Source organism: Pediculus humanus, genomic scaffold (assembly GCF_000006295.1).
Source record: "Pediculus humanus corporis 1103172108318 genomic scaffold, whole genome shotgun sequence".
NCBI lineage: Eukaryota > Metazoa > Arthropoda > Insecta > Psocodea > Pediculidae > Pediculus > Pediculus humanus.
In genome coordinates this window covers 1,455,186-1,475,934 of record NW_002987887.1, presented here as the reverse complement: position 1 = coordinate 1,475,934, position 20,749 = coordinate 1,455,186, and the positions used below count along the sequence as shown (strand labels likewise).

Below are 20,749 nucleotides of genomic sequence, written 5' to 3'. Positions count from 1 at the left end.
ATGCAAAATCAAAATATTCACTCGTGGTCTTGGAATCAAGGATCAGGTCCTGGTTATTCGAATGTTCAACCGATTGTGCCCACCAATTTTCCACCTCCTGGGGTTGAACATAATCCTATACTGTCTGGTTATCAATCCATGTATGGAACTACACCAGGGATTCCGGTGAGAATTCAAAAACAAAAAAAAAATTTGTTTTTATTCGAGAGAGAGAGAAATGAAAATTATTATTATTATTATTATTATTTTTAGCCTCCCGAATATGATCAATGGAACGCTGCTCAACTTCAACAGTGGCAACAGTGGCAACAATGGCAAGAAAAATATCAAGAATGGCAGGCTCAATATGGGAAAAAATATGCAGAATCATTGGCTGCCGTTGGACAAGCTCCCAACGTTTTGATGCCTGGTATCCCACCCGTTATTGGCATACCCAAACCCGTTGATCCCGTACCTGCACCCATCGCATCTTTAATATCAAATCCTCCTTTACCTGTCAATTCTCAACCTGTTCCTCCTCCACCACCCGACGAAGAAAAACCACCGTTGCCTTTTCCTGGGGGTAAATAAATATTTAAATCATAAATATTTTTAACAGGCGCCATTTTTAACATCTCATTGTAAACAAAATTATTAATTTTTTTCAGGTGCGGAAAATAGTGATTTGAGTAAAAGCCTTTGCCAATTCGGACAGGAAAGTTTCGAAGAATTGTCAGAAGCAGAGAAAACATTTGACATACAATTTAAACAATGGGAAGGTCAATTTAACGAATGGAAAAAACAAAATCAAGATCATCCAGACAAAGCTCAATATATTGAATATGAAAAAAAATGGGAAACTTGGAGGGCACAATTACTTCAAAGACGGGAACAAATGAGGAAGAAACGATTGAGCAAACCAAATGAACTCTTAAAAGACTTACCATTGGGAGGTAAGTCACGACCATGATGATGATGATGATGATTTTTCTTTTACTTTTTAATTATTATTATTATTAATATTTAATTGTTGTTTTTTTTTTTTTTTTTTAGGGGGACCCGAGGATTTCAAACCTAAACTCGGCACGCAAGTTTCAGGTTCGTCCGCGACCGCGACGGCTTCTTTACCTAAAACAACAGATTCGGAATATAGTTACAAAACTCAATCCGGTTCAATATCCCAAGGTTTTTTCACCGGTGAACCCCCCAAATTCGACAACAATAAGGTTCCATTTTTTGATAAACCCCCGGAAAATCTTGCCAATTCTCCAGCTTTTAACAATTATCGTTCAGTTTCTCAGTCGGAAAAACTTTCCAATCAGACATCGTCGTATACTTCGAATAATTTCGGTGGTTATAATCACGATAAAACGGATCCCACGAGGCAAGAATTTTAAAATCAAATAATAATAATGATGATGATAAAATAAGGAAGTTTAAGTTGTAATTTTTTAATTTTCAGGTACGGTAATTTTGAGGGAGAAGTCAGAGAAGGAGGAGGCGGAGGAGGACATTTAAATGATAAATTTAAAGGAAATAATAATTTCGATGCTCAAAGATTGGGAGGAAATGTGGATCACTCGTTATCCCGATCGAAATTTGGAATACCTCCTCCCCAACGATTTCCCGCGGAAAATTTTCGCAGAGATCTCGATACCAATCAGCAAAGATTTTTACCGGAGAGCGGCAGAGAATTGTTTGAGGGAGCTAATCGAGGATTAAACATTTTACCGGATTTTAGAGTGTGTCCGCCGAACATGAAGCACATGCAAAATATTCCTACCAAACCCAAAGTTCCTAGTTTGTTCGATATAACGGTTGAAAAACCACCCGGATTAACCGGGACCAACAACGGTCGCAAGCAAAAGACGTGGGATAAAGATTTTACGGATTCGTTCGAAGGAAGAGCGGAAGAAAGGGATTTCGAAAGAAATGACAAAATGTGGCCGAACGCGAATTCGAATCTTTGGCCCAAAACTTCACCGTCTCCGTGGTTGCAACCGTGGGAAATTGAAAAAATGGCGTCGCAAAAATCTCTCGAACGTGAACCGAGTAAAGACAAATCGTGGGTTCACAACGTTACCGGAAGTCAAGAATTAGACAAAACTGAACTCTCGGGATACGTGGGAAATATTTTAGCCAAATTGGGAAACTTTAACGTTATGCCGCCGACTTTGCCCCGACGGGATGAAAATCAACAGTTTCCGTCGGGAGATAGCACTACGCAGTCTGATCCTTTGAGAAGGCAAAATTGGAATTTGGAAACCGGTCAAAAAAATTGTGAAGAAAAACAAAATTTATCTCCCAAGGATCCGTCGTTAATCCAAAGCGGAGATCGTACCGTAAGAAATCGTAACGAATTGGAAGGATCCATCGGATCCAGGGATTTGGACGAAAGGGGAAACGATTTTCACGATAGATTGCGAGAGGGATCCTATGCTCCGACAAATTTTGATCGTCTCAACGAAGTGAAAAGTAACGCCGCGGACAAAACTCATTTCGGAAACGATCGTAATGATGTTGACGAAAGAATGAGCGGGAATTACGAAGATCGTTTGCCCTTCGGTCGAGATGATCGAGGAGGAGGAGGAGGGTTGTTTGTTTCCAAAGACGAAAGTAGAAATTTCGATAGGTATGCCGGAAAAGAAGATCGGCGTAACTTTAACAACAGCGATAACAACAGGTTTTACAGTAAGGATGATAGGCAGTACGGGAGAGGAAGTAGGGACGATAGAGGGTTCGGAAGGTACAAGTCTCGGGAAGATGTCGACGAGAGATTCGGAAATAGAAATTTCAGGAGGGGTTTCGACAAGTTTTACAGAGATGAGAGAGACGGAAGACTTTTCGATAGACCCGCGGATACATTCGATCGATTCGGGAGAACCAGTCGGGAACAGGGATTGAGTGAACCGATTTGGAATCCACAAGTTTTCGATTATTCTCAAGGGTAAATAAAGTCGACAATTTTTTTTATTATATTCGATGAAAGTTTTTTTTTAAAAACAATTTAATTAATTTCAGGCCTCCTCAAAAGCTCACGAAAATCGACGACGGATTTAAAATATCGACGGTTGTAGACTACAGTCACGGGGAAAACAAACAAGCGTTCGACTACGACCACGGAGGAACGATCAATGACAAATTGGAAACTCGATCTTTCGATTATCAACACAAGGGTGATACTCACACACCAACCGTCATCGATTACGGACACGGAGTGGACAAAAACGTTTTACTCAAAGGTATGTCCCAGACGATATAAACACTTCCCTAAACGAGAAAACATTTCATTTCCCCCCTCCTTGCAGATGGGAAAAAAGATAAATTACGATGCGACGGGGATTTCGACGTCGACGATAGAATGATGAAGGGTGGTGGTGGTAGTGGTGCGGGAATGAATTCTCCGCTCAGAAGAAGATCCCGATCACCGAGAGGACGAGTCAGATCTCATTCGGGATCCCCTCATTCGAGATACAAACGGGGCTCTGATTCTCCACCGTTCAGAGGTGGCCTCAGGTCCAAAAGTCGAGATCGTCTCGGTAGGCAAATATTTAAAAAAGAAAAGAACGGTTTGGATGATAAGTTATCACCGGGAGGTAATGTCATTTAAGAATAAAAACCAAAAAAAAAAAAATGAAAAGCGTTACAAAAAAAAATTTTTTTTCTCTTCAGACGGTGAAGTTTCTAAGCATTCCTTTGACGTCACAACAATATTAGTAGAAGATTTGATTTGTCTTCCCGGGAGGGAAACGAGGCCTAGTAAATTAGTTTTTATAATGAGAGGAATACCCGGAAGTGGGAAAACGTATGTTACCAAGCTCATCAAAGTACGTATATTATGAAGGAAATGATTCCCTAATCCCCGATTCCACGATTCCTGATTGTGGTTGTTGTTGTTCCTCAGGACAAAGAAATCGAACTAGGAGGAGATCCACCGCGGATATTATCCCTAGACGATTACTTCATGACGGAAGTCGAAAAGGAAATTGTTGATAAGGAAACCGGTCGGAAAATTAAAACCAAAGTTTTAGAATACGAATACGAAGCCGGAGTCGAGCCTCACTACAGGGGATCCCTACTGAAAGCTTTTAAGAAAACCGTTTCGGATGGATTTTTTAGTTTTATTATAGTGGATTCGGTGAATGAAAAAACCAAAGATTACGAAGAGATGTGGAGCTTTGCCAAACAAAAGGGATTTCAGGTTTGATATGATGAACGGAGAGGGGATTCTTTGGATTCATGCGTGTGCGTAACATTAAATTTTTTTCCCAAGGTGTACATAGCCGAAATGGATAACGACGTAACCGTTTGCAAAGGGAGAAACATACACAAGAGAACGGAAACGGAAATATCGGATTTGGCGAAAGCGTGGGAAGAAACTCCACCGCATTACTTGAGACTAGACGTGAGATCCCTCTTACAATCGGATGCCATCACCGAAGTCGAAATGGAAGTCGTGAGCGATACGGAATTGGAAAAAATGGACGGAGAAGGAGGAGGAGAGGGAAAAGAAGGAGAAGGAGGAGGGGAGGGTGAAAAGACTGCGGGAGGAGATGAAAAGAATGAAAGGAAAAGGAAAAAAAATTCGAATGATGGGAAAAACGAGGATGATAAAACGGAAGAGTCGGAGCCGACGGAAGAGGAAACGAAGATGAAAAAAAAAGATGACGAAGATGAGGTGAGTTGTACGACGTTCGTACCAAAAAAAAAAAAAAACAAAAAAATTTAAGAAAGGAAAAGGAAAAGAAAGGGGACAAAAAAAAAGGAAAAACTTTTCAGGTCTTTGCATACCTGCATGCTTTTTGCAACAACGACAAAAAAACAAACAAACAAACAAATATTGTTATTATTATTATTATTATCAATCAATGATAAGATAACATTGTTAGAGGTAAGTCGGCGACGACGACGACGACGCGACGACGATTATTATTATTATTATTATTATTATTACCTAATTAATATTAATAACGGTTTTTTTTTTTAAATGGTGAGTAAAAGTTTGCCAAAACAAACAAGACAAACAAACAACAAACAAAAAGTTTTATTTCAGGATTCAAAATGGAATCAAAATGGCGACCGTTTTCTTCTTGTGATTATTAAACGCATTATTTTGTTTTTATCATTATTATTATTATTTTGATTTGTATTGTTTAAACAGAAAAAAAAAAAAAAAATTCATTTTCAGGTACGAGGTTCGATGATAATAATAATAGTAGAAAAAAATTTTTTTTTTTTTTTCATTTTAAACGGTTGTTTGTTGTTTAGCAACAAACAAAATAATTTTGGGTGATGTGTTGTCAACTGTTAATGACGTCATCATTTGTTTTTTTTTCTTTTTTTAACGAAATCATTATTATTATTATTATTGTTATTATCATTATTATTTATAACTATTAAGATTTTGGTTGTTATCCTCCGATTATTCTCTAGGTTCGATCGACGTAAACCTTATTGGAAAAAATTATTTTTTTATTTCTCTCTCTCTCTCTCTCTCTCTTACTCTCTCTCTTACTCTCACCACGTGTTTTTCTTTTTTTTTTTTTTTTTTTATTTGACTTGAGGGGTTTTATTATCGCAGGATGAGTCTGGAGTGTCGACATTCGTCAAGAGCCGTTGGGATCAATTAGAAAATTCCGAACAAAATTTAGGTAAGAAAAACAAAAAAAAAAAAAAAAGTTTTATTAATGAATCGTTTCCGGTTGTTGTTTCCGGTTTTTTTTTAACTTCTCCCTCCCATCTCTCTCTCTCTCTCTCCCTCTCTTTCTCTCTTAATCGAATTTTTTTTTTTTCCTGGTTGAAAATGATTGATTTTATTGTTGCAGATCGTCTCGACGGTTTGAAACGACGTCGAGAAGGTTTTCACGTCGGCACTATGGAAGATTATCTTCAACTTCCGGTGGATTCGGACGACGAGAACGTTGTTCATTCGGAATCTGGAGGGCCGGGAGGAAATAAGAAAAGAGTTTGTATTATTATTGTTATCCCACGCCCGAGAGGTGGAGTTTGTATTTATCGTTATTAACGGGGGGAGGGGTTTCATTGGTTACAGGTGAGATGGGCGGATTTGGAAGAGAGAAGACAACAGGAAAAAATGAGAGCCATCGGGTTCGTGGTCGGACAAACGGATTGGAGCAGAATGACGGATCCGACGTTCGGTGAAAGCGCATTGACTCGTACCAAATACATATAAGAAAGGTACCCTATGTTGTTCTCTCTATCTCTCTCTCTCTTTGTCTTTCTCTTCCCCTCTCTCTCCCTCCCTCTCTCTCTCTCTCTTCGATCGAAACGGAAAAATTAATTAATTTTTTGAAAATTTTTTATTTCAGGTACGGAAATTTTATTTTTTTAATTTTTTTTCTTTTACTTTGATTTTCTCATTCCTCGGTTGGAAGCATCGGAGGAAATCAACCAACGAATGTAAATAAACGATACGCGAATTCGGTGAGTGCGCGCGTGCACGTGCACGTGCGCGACACGCGCACCCACGCGCCCACCCACCCAAGCAGAACACGCACGGGAATAATTTTAATTATTATATATATAAAAAAAAAAAAAAACTTTCGATTATTTTTCGAATGTTGATCGAAATCGTTTCAAAGTTTGTCGTTTTTGATTTGATTTCTTTTCTTAGTTGTTTGTTCGTTCGTTTGTTTGTTTGTTCGTTTCGGGGGAGGGGGGGGGTGTTTTCTAATTCGAACGAGCGAGTAGAACGAATAAAAAAAGTTTTATTTGTTAAACTTACCCGTAAGACTGTAAATGAAATAGAAAAAAAATGAATTACGGTACTCTGTACACACGTGTAAAATTGTTCAGAATAAAATAGAAAAAAAAATCATTTTTGTATGAAATTGAAAAAAAAAAAAAAAAAAAAAAAAAAAAAACGTTTTATTATTATTATTATTATTATTATTTTTCAAATAAAATGGCGGCTCGTTCCCTCGATAAGAAGTGATAATGATGATAAAAACGGTTCGTCTTTGAATGATTGTTGTTTACGGTTTTGACCAAAAAAAAAAAAAAAAATAATAATAATAATAATAAATGAATAAAATTAATAATTTTTTTTTCCTTTTTCTTTTTTTCTTTTCTTTTCTTTTCTTTTCTTTCGTGACGTAAAACGTTCGACAAACAAAAGATTTTTTTTATTATTATTCGCGCGTGTGTGTGGAGGGGGGGGGAGGAAGAAAAAAATTCATTAAAAGTAAACGGTTGAAAGCATGACAAATTGCATAATCAAAAAATTGCAATGGGTTTTTTCTTTAAAAAAAAAAAAAAAATTTTAATCGATCGTTAATTTATCCTTTATTGTTAGTATTATTATTATTATCATCATCATCGTGAGATAGTATTCGAGATTAAGTCAAATTATTATTATTATTATTATTATTACGCATTTTGAAATTGATAAAATTTTTTTTACGTACTCGTGGTTTGATTTATGGCAGGTGTAAACAATAGTAATAATAATAATAATTATTACCATTATTAGGTAAATAAAACGGTTAAACGATTCGCATAAGACTTAGAGTAATAATAATAATAATAATTTAATCGTGGAATATGATGCACGGGATAAATGAAAAATTATTATTATTATTATTTTTTTTTTCCAATTGTTAACCACGTGATTACGTCGCCTCCCGCGGTGTTTTTCGTTTTTTTTTTTTTATTACACTAAAAAAATTTATTATTATCATTATTATTATTATTATTATTATTATTATTATTATCATTATTATTATTATTATTATTATTATTACTTATTTAAATCCATTTAAAACCGATCACCAAAAAAAACAAATCGAATGATAATGATAATAATTTATTAAAACCCATTGGCCGTCCCCCCCCCCGGAATTTAACTTTTGAATTTATCATCATCATCATCGTCATCTCCGTCGTCAAAATTCATAACGTAATTATTATTATTATTATTATTATTATTGATCGATCGATCGATTCGTATCGATTTTAAATAACAATCCGAATAGTTTTTTTTTTGTTTCCACCATATTGAAAATTTCTTTTCGTTTATTTATTGTCAAAACGTTTTCACGTCGATGATGATGATGATGATGATGATGATGATATTTAATAATTATGGAAAAATTTTTTTTTTTAAATCGATAATACTGGAATTTTTTAACGATTTCCCTCCCCCCCCCCTCTCTCTCGAGAGAGAGAGAGAGAAAAACAAAACGAAAAATTATCATTATTATTATTATTATTATTAGTAATTTTTTCGTAAAAACTTTAATTGATTGATATATTGATCTTATTCGTTTTTGTTTTTATGGCGCCAATTTATTCGTTATCATCATCATCATCATCATCATTATTATTATTATTTTTTCGTATTTTCGATGATGACGAAAAACAAATGTCGGAGGGGAAAAAAAAAAAATTCGAGATATAAAATATTTACAATTTTTAAATTTGATGTAAAACAAATTGAATCGATAAAATATGCGTGCGTGCGTGCGTGCGTGTGCGTGTTTGTTTGCGGTTGTTGTTGTTGTTGTTTTCGTTTGTTGCTTGGTTGTTGTTGTTGTTTTTATTTATTTTTATTTCTTTCTCATAAAAAATCGAAAATAATAATTTTAAAATTTTGAAATCGTTTTCATTACGTCATTCATCCATCAATTAATTATTATTATTATTATTAATAAACAAGCCCGCACATAAATCATCATCATTATTATTATTATTATTATCAAATTTTTTTTTCCCACGCATCATTCGAAACGTGAAAAGAAAAGAAAAGAAAAAAAATTCCAATCGATATTAATAATAATAATAATAAAATAAGAAAACGATGCTCACGTGTGTGTGTGTGTGTTAAACAGGTGAAAATGAAAGGTGAAAGTTTTCGGTTTGTTTGTTTGTTTGTTTGTTCGGTTGTGTTGTTTGTACAACGCGTCGACAATCAGCAACTTGTTTTCTAAAAAAAATTTTTTTTTTTTTTAAAGAAAATGTTTGAAAATTTTCTTCCCCTTCTTCCTGCCCCCCTCTCACGCCAAATTTCCCCATTCGATTTTTAAATCATTATTATTATCATTATTATTATTATTATTATTACTTAAGCGTCGCGTCGTAAATAATAATAATAATAATAACGCAACGCAACGATTTTTTTTACGTTCTAATTTTTTTTTCTTTTTATTAATTAATAAAATGAAAATTTAATAATAATAATAATAATTATCATCATCATCATCATCATCATCATTATCATCATCATTATTATTATTATTATTATTATTATTATTGTAATAAATGGTAAAAGTGTGTCGAGTTTAGTTTAGTTTAATAATTTTAAATCATTAGAGTATCCGTTCGAGATTTTTCGATTGATCGATACATATATGTATCGTAGTATTTAAGGAGAAATGATTGATTGATTGATTGATTGATTGATTGAATGATTGATTTGCGAATATATATATATATATATATCAGAGCGTGATAATAGAAAAGTAAAAATCTCTGATGCGATGATTAAAACTACGAACCGTTAAAAAAAAAAAAAAAAAGAAGGAAAAGTCACGACGATGACGAACCATGACGGAAAATTGATGATGATGATGACGATGATTGTGTTGCCAACTTTCCAAACCGGAAATTCAAAAACAAAACGAACGAATTTTCCTGTTGTTAAAAAATTTTTTTTCTCGTAAACGGGGTTAAATATTCTCATGATGATGATGATGATGATGATGATGGTGATAAATACCGTTTGTTTGTTTGTTTGTTTGTTTGTTTCTTTTTCCTTTTTTTTTTTTTGACAATCGTGATTTTACAATTACAACAAATATGGCGTCGTCGTGGTTGAAATAACAAAAAAAACTAAAAAATTTTATTATTATTTAAACAACGGTTGTCGTTGTCGTCTTATTATTTATTTTTCTGATAATAATAATAATAATAGTCACAAACCCAATAACTTTTACCTTTTCTCCCCTTCCTCCTTTCCCCCCAACCCCAAACCGGAAGTAGAACCTCTTGACTCTGATTCATGGAAACAAACGAACCTTTTTTTAAACAAACAAAGTTACAACAAATAAACAAACGAATAAAATATTCTCCGTATTAGAGATGATCGCGTGGGAATTTACCTTTTCTCTTTGTTTGTTGTTTGTACGATAATAATAATAATAATAATAATAATAATAATAATAATAATAATAATAGTAATAATAATAAACACGTAAATTCGTTAAATTAAAATAAATATTGGAAAACGAAAAAAAAGGGGGGAGGAAAGAATTTTTCATTTCGGTTATAATCACGTGAAAGTACTAATAATGATAATAATAATAATAATAATAATTTTTGTATTAAAAATTTGTTAAGCTCGAACAAATACCTCTGCAACTACTACTACAACTTCGAAGTCAAAGGTTAAATTACAGTAAATAATAATTTAATTACTTTAAATTTTTTTGCATACGGGAAAGAAAAAAAAATATAAAAAAAAAACGTTATTATTATTATTATTATCGTTATAGGGAAAATGGTTGAGTTTCCGATTTCCGGTAAAAACGTTCGCGGTGACACCAACGACGAATTGTTAAAAGCGTTCGTTTGTTCGTTTCTACGTTCGGACGTAGTAGAAGGGGGATGAGTGAAAATTTTTTTATTTTATTAATTGATGTGCATCGCAACGTAAGAAACATTGTGTAAATAAAATTATTTAAACGTTATTCACGGTCATCTAATCCTTCAATCGACTCGCATACCTCGCATCTCGATTAAAAATTTTCAACAAAAAATTTAAAATGACGTGAGTTTCCCATGTTGAACATACGTAAAAATAAAATCATTTTAATTTATCATAGAGAAGACGTGTACCGTACCTGCTTTTTCTCTCTCTCTCTCTCTGTCTCTCTCTCTTCGTCTTCTACTCACCGAAAACTGGGTCAGAGTATATAAACCCAAGTTCAAGGTGATTTTAGGCCATTTATTATATTATTTCGGTTCTTTCAATATCATTTTTTTATTATTTATTTATTTATTATTATTATTATCGCGTCATTTTATGTTTTATTATTATTATTATTAAATATTTATTGTGCGTTTGTTACAAAAAAAAATTTATTTGTTTAATTACAGGAAATTTACACCCTCAGAAGTAAAATAAAACAACAATAAAAGGTGAGTTTTCTTCTTATTTTTTTTTGGGGGGTGCGAGAGGGAGGGAGGGTGGGTCGTAGGGGTAAGGTACGAAGGTTTTATTTATTTATGTCGTCGAATAAAATTTTTTTTTTTTCCCATCGTCTGTAAATAATAATAAATTTATGAAGAAAAATCTGTGTCACCCGGTGTTTGTTTTGGAGGTCAACAACCGTTAATAAAATTTTATTAATAAGTGAAATTAATAATCTATTGAAAAAAAATGATAATGATAATGATGATAATGATAATAATTAACGAACAAGGTGGTTGCGAGAGGAAAACGTTCGCATCATTCACGAATTTTTTTTTTTTTGTATTTAAAAATAAATTAAAAATCGTCGATCGGGGTTAACCAATTTATAATTGTTCTAGTAATTTAAATGAAATACCTGTTTTGAACCTGTACAATAACTGGAATTTATTCTATCGTCTCTCTCTCTCTCTCTGACAAACCGGGGGTCGGATGGGAGGAGGATAGAGGAGGAAAGGGGAGGAAACCAAAAAAAAATTTTAAGACGAACGAAATTTAAAAAAAAATTGCGTGGAAATACGTCATAACGGTTTTTTTATTTCGTTAAGGGTGGGAAAGGATGGGGGGATGAAGGGATGAAGGGACGGGGGGATGAATGAGAAGGAAAAGGTATAAAAAAAACGTATGAACGGAGAAATTAATTACGGAGTGAAAGGAAAAAAATAAAAAAATAACTCGGAGGTAAACCGAATTTTTTTTAAACTCATACATAAATATTTCTTCTATGGAATGTAACGAAAAAATAAAAAAAATTGAGAACACGACAAAATATTTTCAAAATGGTTCCATCCGTGTGATGATGTGTCACATAATAATAATAATAATAATAATAATGATAACGACGATTGTTTTTTCTTTTATCGATCGATTGTAAAATTCATCCCAACCGGATCAATTTAATTCTTTTTTTCTTTTTTTCCAAGAATCTTTTTGTAATTTCTCTTTTTTTTTCTCTTTTTCTCTTTCTTTTCACAGGTAATAATCCAACCGGAAAGAGAGAGAGAGAGTGTGTGTGTGTGTTCGTGAGTGTGCTTGAATGCATTTCCGTTTACGCAATAATAATAATTTTTATAGAATTTTTCATTCGTTTGTTTGTTCGTCATCCGTATGATTTTTCTTTTCTTTTTTCTTTTCGGGAGGGGGGGGGAATTTCGATTCGATTAATCGTTTTTTTATCACATCGATTTTCTCCGTGTAAAACGTAAAGAAAAAGGGGGGAAAAAAAAAATTTATCGAATGAAAGTTTCGAAATAATTGCAAAAAAAAAAAAAAAAAAAAGAAAAAACTTTCCAAATTCCGTTGTAGATTGTATATCGATCCCATTATCATCATTATTATTATTATTATTATCATTATTTAAAACGGTAAATATTCTTAAATGTTTACATTAACGAAATACTATGAATGAGAATTTCATCGTAATAAGAATAGAAACGAAAAGAAGAAGAAGACGAAAACCTACTTTTTCGTTTTTTTTTTTTTTTTTTTTGTATCGAATGAATTCGATAAATCGTTCGATATCGATTGTAATGATACGCGAGTTCGATGAGAAAAGGTTTGAGGAAAAATAAAAGGAAAAAGGTTACGTTTTTCCTTTTTCCTTTTCGTTTTCATTCATAAATCGGTCGGGGTAATGAATCGGACATTTAATAATGACCTTGAAAAACGTAAACAAAAGGAAAATTTACGCGAATTTAAATAGAGTAACGAAAAAAGGCCTTGAACTTGAAAAAAATGTAGCGGTAAATTATTGGGGAGTAAGGGGGAAGGAGGGAAAAAAAGGGGAAAAAAATTTTTTTTTTAAGAAAACTTTTCACTCGCACGTTTAACTTATGCACGAATTCCATCTTCTTATAATTTCAAAATAATAAATTAAATAAAAATTTTAAAATTCGGAAAATTTTGTTTTTTTTTTTATTATAAAAAAATGTTTGATTCACACGTTTAACGCATGCACTATTTGTTTCTTCTTATAATTTCAAAATGATAAAATTCGGAAAATTTTTTTTTTTTTATAAAAAAAATAAAATTTTAATTGGATTTCGCATAGATGACCACGGTCAATTTATATTTTTTAAAAATAGTTTTATAGGTGAGGAATATTTTATCGTATCGATAAAAAACCTTCGCGATAATTTATTTTAACACGTAGAGAACCATCATCTTTGAGTTTTTTTTTTTTTTTTAAATTTTTTTTAAAAATTTAATTAATAAAACCGTTGAGGGTTTACATCGCTTGCGGGTTGGCAAAACTGATCGAATCGACCGGAAAAAATCCTAACGTGATAAACGTTGCCCCGATTTTTTTTTGTTAAATTCACGTTGGCCTCTTGACTTGTTTTTTTTAAAAAAATATTTTTTTGATGATAATGGAGTCGTTAAAAACTTATATATAAGGATCGATAAGGACGACAACCTTGACTCTAAAGTTCCATTTCAATAAATAAATGCTAATAACCTGGTTTTTTTTTTATCGTGTTTGTATACCTGTAAACGGTTTAATTCCACGACGATGTTAAATCAGTCAGGTCATAACGGGTTGGCAAATTCTGGGTCGAACACACACAAACATATTCTAAATAAATCGTCATCGGTATTTTTTAACGTTATTGAAAAGGAAATTTTTTTTATTTTTATTCTATCGTTTCCGCCACGTCTTTTCCCCTCCCTTCCTCCCCTTCCTTCCCCTTGTTACGAACGTGGTAGCAGTAGAAGTATTTCATTTTTTTCGATTATATCACTCTTTTGATACTATCATCATCGTCACAATCATCAACCGAACGTGAGTAGTGGTAGTAGTATGTGTCGTGACGTCATTTCCTATCGATCTCAAGATGATGATGATGATGATGATGATGATTTTTTTTGTAAAATTTTACTTTCTCCGAATATATGCGTGCGATCACATTTAAAAAAAAAAATAATTTCTACTTCGTTATTAAAAAAAATAATAATTCGAAGAAAGAGAAATTTAATTTCTCTCTCTCTCTCTCTCTCTCCCGAGAGAGAGAGAGAGAGAGAGAGAGAGAGAGAGAGAGAGAGAGATTGATTGAAGAAGGGGGGTCACAATTTAAAGGTCACGCAAATAATTTCCAAAAAGAAAAAAAGTGATTAAACATCGTGCGCGACACTTAAAACGTTACGTTATAAAAAAACGTCAACGATTACATCTCGAACCGGATACCACCTTAATGACGTGGTGGTATCTGATGATAGGATGTCAGGCAGGTAGTCAGTCAGGCAGGTACTGAATATCGGAGAAAAAGTAGTAGAAAGAAAAAAAATATTTCGATTTGAGTGATTTGTCATCGCGGTGAAAGTGTTCTTAGCGAATGAATGATTTATATCCGAAATATTTACTCCTCGTCCCCCCCCCCGCCACATACGACGAATGAATGAATGAATGAATCGCGAGAGATTCTCTATTTATCCCGGATGAAACCTTTTTTGATGTGGTGACGTGAAAATTCTGGACGAAAAGAAAATCGTGTCACGATAAAATTTTTCTTTCGTAAAAAAAAAAAAGTGAAAGTTTGGCAATGAAACCGACTGGAAAGGTTGTCGTCGTTATTTAAATTAAATATTTTCACTTCTTATTATTCTTCTGCCACGACGATGACGACGATTATAATACTCGCTGTTGATTGATTGGTTAACTCGATTTTTTTTTTTGTTACAGATGAATAATCGTCAACTTTTAGCTTGTGCATTCGTGACACTTTTCGCATCGACTTGTCTTTCTCCAGGATTATGTTTACCATCGACTGGACGTCCGGAATTTCGTAAATTTGCGGAAAAACCAAACAATTTAAAAAAAGTTTCAATCGATAATAATGCGTTGGACGATGTTACATCCAATCAAATTCAGGTATTTTTTGTTTTTTAAACTAATGACGTCACGTGCGCGACACCGATTTGATTTTTGTTTCTTTCTTTCGTCGTACAGGATTCTGGATTTTCATGGTCTAACATGTTGGGTATGATAATGCAAATGATATTTAATCCCGCACAAGCAGTGGGACCCAGCAAATCCGATTCTTTGGATGCAGATGGAGGTTCAGGTTCGTCACCCTGGGCAAATATAATATCCGTCGGTCTTAAAATCGTGACGATGCTTTTAGGAGGTGCCGTAATGCCAACAAACGATGGCATCGATAAAGTCGACAACGGATCGTCACCCATGCAGGTAAAAAATTTTTTTAAATGTCCACCCGCGCGGGAAAATGTCTTGTTATCGGTTATGGTAAATCCTTTCGCGTGGTTTTCCAGGGTATCCTTGCTGCAGTCCTTTCGGCTGTCCTCGGTTCAAAGGATCCCGATCAAGTTGCTTCCATGGCCAAACAAGCTGGAGAGGTAGGATTTCTTATTACACGGCTTTTTATCACCGAGCACAGCTTTTTCCTCATCGATGCCATTTTTTCACTCTTAAATAATCTCTTCGTGGTTTCTTATTTTACAGTTCATTAACATCGTCGTGAACCTTTTGGACGCATTGAAAACATCTTTCAGTCACAGATCGATGGAAGCGAGATCACTCGGTAAAAAAGATTCAGTTTCTGAAGCCGCCACTGCGAGTTTAACGATGCTCAAAGCCTACGTGAGATCATTTAAAACGAGCGATGATAAATGTTTGCAAAAATACGTTTGCGAAGCTAACAAAGAATGTTCCTCCGATTTATCCGGGACTAGCACTCTATACTGTCGTCTGGGATCGTAAGTAAACCTTTGTATGACGTAGATTGCGACGTGACGTCACGATTAATATAAATTTTTTTTTTTACCCGTAGGTACGCAACGAGCTTTCTTATGGAAAGAGTATCGACGGGTTCGTTCGATTCGTTTTACACCGCTGGAAGAAGAGGAAGATCTGGAGAAGACTGTCAAGCTGTTTATGTCGAATGTAACGAAATATGATGATGAGGGTTGTAAAAATTCAAAATGGAGGGATGGATGATGCGGTGGGAGGGGGAGGAAAGGGAAAAGAAGGAGGAGAAACTTGGAAACTATTTGTGGGGATTTCGATGGGTGAGTCTTTGAGTGCGTGCGTGCGTGCGTGCGTGCGTGTTCCGATTTTTTTTTTTTCCCTCCATATTATTATCGTTATTATTATCATTATTTATATATAAATATCCACGTGCCACCGACTGATAACATGAAAATATTTATCGATACGAAATTATAAATGAAAAAAGAGAGAGAGAGAGACATAAAAACTAGATTAATATTATTATTATTATTATTTATTTATTTATTTATTTAATTTATTGGTGAGTGTGACAAAATACATAGATTTTTATTTATTGATAAATAATTTATTTGTTTAATAAAAAAAAAAAAAAAACGATTGACTTATATGAGAGTCTCTCCCCCTTTTTTTAATTAATTAATAAATAAATAAATTTTTATTTTTTATTTTTATTTTTTTAATTTGTAGTGCGGTGGTTTTTATTTATTATCATTATTATTAGTGTGCGTAAGTGGGTGCGTGAATGCGCGTGAAAATGTGTGAAAGATCGATTTTACTATATATTTACCGTATGTGTATTAGTCTTCTTATTTTTTTTTTTGTTAATTTTTAAAAAAAAAATATATATGTGTAAATTTTTTTATTTGCATCAAAATGGCGTCGGTTTTTTTTTCTTTTCATAAATTTTTCTTAAATGGCGGCGGGAGTAATGAAAAATAAATAATAAATCGGTATCAATTTAAAATTTGAATCGTGTGAATAAATATGACGTCATCAAAATTTTTCATAAAAAAGTTTATTTAAAAAAATTACACACACCTAAACCTAAACCGAATCGCGTAATAAATTAATGAATTTATTATTATTATTATTAATTGTTTCCCCTCCCCCGTTTTCCCCCTTCTTCCCCCACTCCCAGGTGAATATTTTCACGTTTCAGGTACGATAATTGGAAAATAATTATGAGATTCAAAACCGTTGTGACCGCATTAAAATTTTTTCGCTTGAGGTGTTTTAAATCCTTAATACGGTCCAAATATTAACCGTTGGACGTGATGATGGCGGCGGCGGTCGTGGTGGCGGTGGCGGTGGCAGTGACGGTGTCGGCGGCGGTTGTGTCGATACGTCGAACAGGTTTTTTAATTTCAAATGCTTGAGCAATAACGGTCATTGCAGATTTACCACCGGATCTATCATCGCAATCTTTTATCTGTTGCTGACACGTATTTTCCTTACCGGATTCAATTGCGTCAATTACGAGCTGACGTGTTTCCTCTTCCGTTGCCCAAGTTAACAAAGTTCTAGAACAATTCAAAAAAAAATAAAATTACGTCACACGTACCGGAAATGAAATCACGTTATTAATAAAAACGTACCCGATTGTTGCGGCTAACGTTTCCGCTGTCGGTCCCATCAATTTCGATGCTCTTTGTGCTTCGCAAACCAACAATTCGTAACATTGAGGTTCGTCCGTACCTTCCTTACTCAAATTAGGCATCAACAACTTCGTGAAAGGTTTAGTAAATGACGTAATCAAAGACCAAAAAAATTTTATCAAATCAAATTCCGTTTCCTCTTCCGTCGGATACCTCGCAATGACAACTTCTCGACGATAATAATTACCATTTTGATCATTATTATTATTATTATTATTATTATTGATTCTTCGTATCGGTGGTTGTTGTTGTCGATTGTTGTACCTAACCGGAAATTGTTGTTGTTTGTTTCGATTTCTATACGGTGAATATTTTGTTCTTAATTGACCTTCGCGATAGAATTGTTGATACGAAGGAGGAAATGATGACGTATAATAAAACGGTACTTCCGTTGTTATTTTAATCGAATTGTAATTATCTATTTCCGGTTGTTGTTTCGTCTCGTACGATCCGACATTTTGTATTTGGTTCGATGACGTTACGGAGTTGTTATAATCATCGCTCTCAATTTTCGCATTCATTTCCGTTACGGGATGTAAAGAAGTCGTGAGGAAAATTTCATTCGTGGAATCAGAACGTTTATTAATTCTCGGAGTCGTCGTGTCATTAGACGTTTCTTCAAAAATTTTCGTAACGTTCGGTAAGTTATCATAATATTTCGTAGTCGTGTTTTTATACAACCAATGAAAATTTTTAAAAAAATTTTCCGAATTATTATAATTTTTCATCGTCATTTGTACTTCGTTTAATGAATTTTCATAAGGTTTGAAAAAACCGGAAATCGAATCCGTCGTTTCATTTCCGGTTTTTTTTTCATTTGATAATTCTTCCGATGATTTTTCTCTTTTTTTTAATCTTTTTAAAATTATCACATCGCTACCCAAAGTTTTATTTTTATCGATCGTGACGTCATTTCCGTTATTCGTATAATTTTTATTACGGTAATAATTTAATGTTTTTATTTTTTGATTTTCTAAATCTTTATCAGTCATTTCCGATAATTCTTTCGTCCAGTTTTCACCACCGGCAGCGCCACCAGTCGGAAAATTTCTTATAAATTTTTCCCGCCTTTTTCTTATCATTTTTTCACCTTCGACGTATTGTAAAAGGCTACGCGATTTCCTTCCTTCTCGTTTTTTCAAATCCTTATCATTTCCGTTCGAATTTTCCGAGTGTATGTTTTCATACCATTTTCCATTTTCTTCTTCCCTTTCCCTTTTTTTATAGTCTTCCATTTGTTCAGAATTTTCTTCTTTTTTATTTTGATAATTTAACATAATGACGGGATTCATCGTTTCCGTTTCTTCTCTTATGCAATTTTGTAATATGTTAAGAAAAAATAAAAATGCCAAAAGGCTCAATGCTGACAATATGGCGGATTTTTTATCGGATTTTGATTTTCCCTTCGTTTTATGATGATTGTGATTGTGGTGCCTGGAAAATAATAATAATAATAAAACTATCCCGTTCGTTTGATGATTTTTTCTTGGGGGGGCGGTTTCGTCTTCTTCTCTTTAACGAAAAAAAATCCCTTCGTATTAAATGGACTAACACGATGACCCCGAAACGTGATGATGATAATAATAATAATAATACTCATTAATAATAAATTTAGTCGAAACCGTCGTCGCAATAATAATAATACTAATAATAATAATAATAATAATTTTAAAAAAAACAAATTTAAATTAATCTACAAAAAAAAAAGAACGTTCTAGAAAAAAAAAAAATTGTAATTTGTAATGGCGGCGGCGGTGGCGGTGGCGACGACGACGACGACGTTAAAAATGCTAAAGATGATAATAATAATAATAATAATAATAATAATAATGATAATGATTGAGTTTTAACGACTTCCTTTAACGATCGTACGAACGTATGATTATGTGTATCAGCGTCCTCTTGAACGTAAATTTAATAAGAGAAAAAAAACAACGGTAAATTATTATTATTATCATTATTATTATTATTATTATCATTATTATCATTATCATTATTATCATTATGGGTGAAGTGGCGGAACGTTTAGGGTTATAAAACTGCGCGGGCGGGAAAATTAAATAAATTTAAAACGCGTTCGAACGTTTTTTTTTTTTTTTTTCAATAAATTATTAATCAACCGGAAAAGGGGAAAACGGAAATGAATTAAACTTACCCGTAGTGATGATAATAATAATCATGTCCGTTTCTTTCGTATATGAATTTATTATTATTATTACCGTGGGATTGATGTTCATCGGTAGAGCCCAAAACGGTTTTCAATATCGAACCCAAAGTCATTTTAAGGATTCGAATCGAACGGAAATACCTGGAAAAACAAAACAATTACGTCATCAATTCGGTTTAAACAAAATTTTTTCCAGGTTCGTTTTTATGACCTTCGTAAAACTTATCGAAACAGGTGTTTCATTATTATTATTATTAATATTATTGATAAAATTGATTAGGTTAAAAGTGTTTTGACAAGTGTCAAGACATAAAAATCAGGTGTTTTTCTTTTTTTTTTTTCCTCCTGATAATGATAACAATTATTTAATAATAATAATAATAATAATAATAAAAGAAAAGTTTACTCACCCCAATTGAGTTGAAAAATTTTCCGAAATTTTTTTCTTTTTTCTTGATTCTAATTACACGAAAAAATAGTTGTTACTCGTTTGAAGTACTCGTTGCGAATAACCGTAAAATAAATCTCCAGCGTATTATTATTATTATTTCTTTTTTTTCTCCAGCATCATCACGAAATCCCCACTCGTTCTTCTTTTTTTTTCACGTTCCACATCACGTTGATTATAATTACTGTTCGGTTTTTGTTTTTGAGGGGGGCAATTAGAACGGTTAATAATAAAATGAGAGCAAATAAGAGGTAAAAGGTGAATGAATAACCGGGGAAAAAAATCGGGGATGCGGGGGAGGGAGGCGGAGGGGAGGGGAGAAAGAAGGAGAAGAAAGAGAGAGAGGTATTACAAAAACTGGAATTTTTTTTCACTGGAAAAACTGAAAAAATGGCGGAAAATTTAACGTTCGTTCGTTTGTTTGTGGAGGTCACGATTGACCTAAGAATTCAATTGGTTCGGTGATGATAATGATGACGATGACGATGATGATGATAATGATGATGATGATGATGATGATGATGATGATGATGATGATGATGAT

General features: G+C 33.3%; 3 protein-coding genes across 3 annotated transcripts; 2 read left to right on the top strand and 1 right to left on the bottom strand.

Annotated features, from left to right (window-relative positions):
* Nucleotides 1–6,172, top strand: Phum_PHUM604570 (uncharacterized protein; the record flags this gene model as incomplete). The annotated part of the gene is made up of 13 exons (XM_002432869.1): nucleotides 1–165; nucleotides 253–562; nucleotides 648–932; nucleotides 1,078–1,309; nucleotides 1,442–2,926; nucleotides 3,064–3,221; nucleotides 3,288–3,575; nucleotides 3,652–3,806; nucleotides 3,884–4,180; nucleotides 4,253–4,657; nucleotides 5,561–5,630; nucleotides 5,805–5,944; nucleotides 6,032–6,172. The coding sequence occupies 13 exons, from the start codon at nucleotides 1–3 to the stop codon at nucleotides 6,170–6,172; spliced, it is 4,131 nt and encodes a 1,376-aa protein (XP_002432914.1).
* Nucleotides 6,173–14,867: 8,695 nt separating this feature from the next.
* Phum_PHUM604560 (uncharacterized protein) lies at nucleotides 14,868–16,102 on the top strand (the record flags this gene model as incomplete). Its single annotated transcript, XM_002432868.1, has 4 exons — nucleotides 14,868–15,056; nucleotides 15,135–15,374; nucleotides 15,648–15,901; nucleotides 15,976–16,102. The coding sequence occupies 4 exons, from the start codon at nucleotides 14,868–14,870 to the stop codon at nucleotides 16,100–16,102; spliced, it is 810 nt and encodes a 269-aa protein (XP_002432913.1).
* Nucleotides 16,103–17,193: 1,091 nt separating this feature from the next.
* Nucleotides 17,194–19,870, bottom strand: Phum_PHUM604550 (uncharacterized protein; the record flags this gene model as incomplete). The annotated part of the gene is made up of 3 exons (XM_002432867.1): nucleotides 17,194–17,455; nucleotides 17,531–19,024; nucleotides 19,746–19,870. 3 exons carry the CDS (start codon nucleotides 19,868–19,870, stop codon nucleotides 17,194–17,196), a joined length of 1,881 nt encoding a protein of 626 aa, XP_002432912.1.
* Between the last annotated feature and the right edge of the window lie 879 nt (nucleotides 19,871–20,749).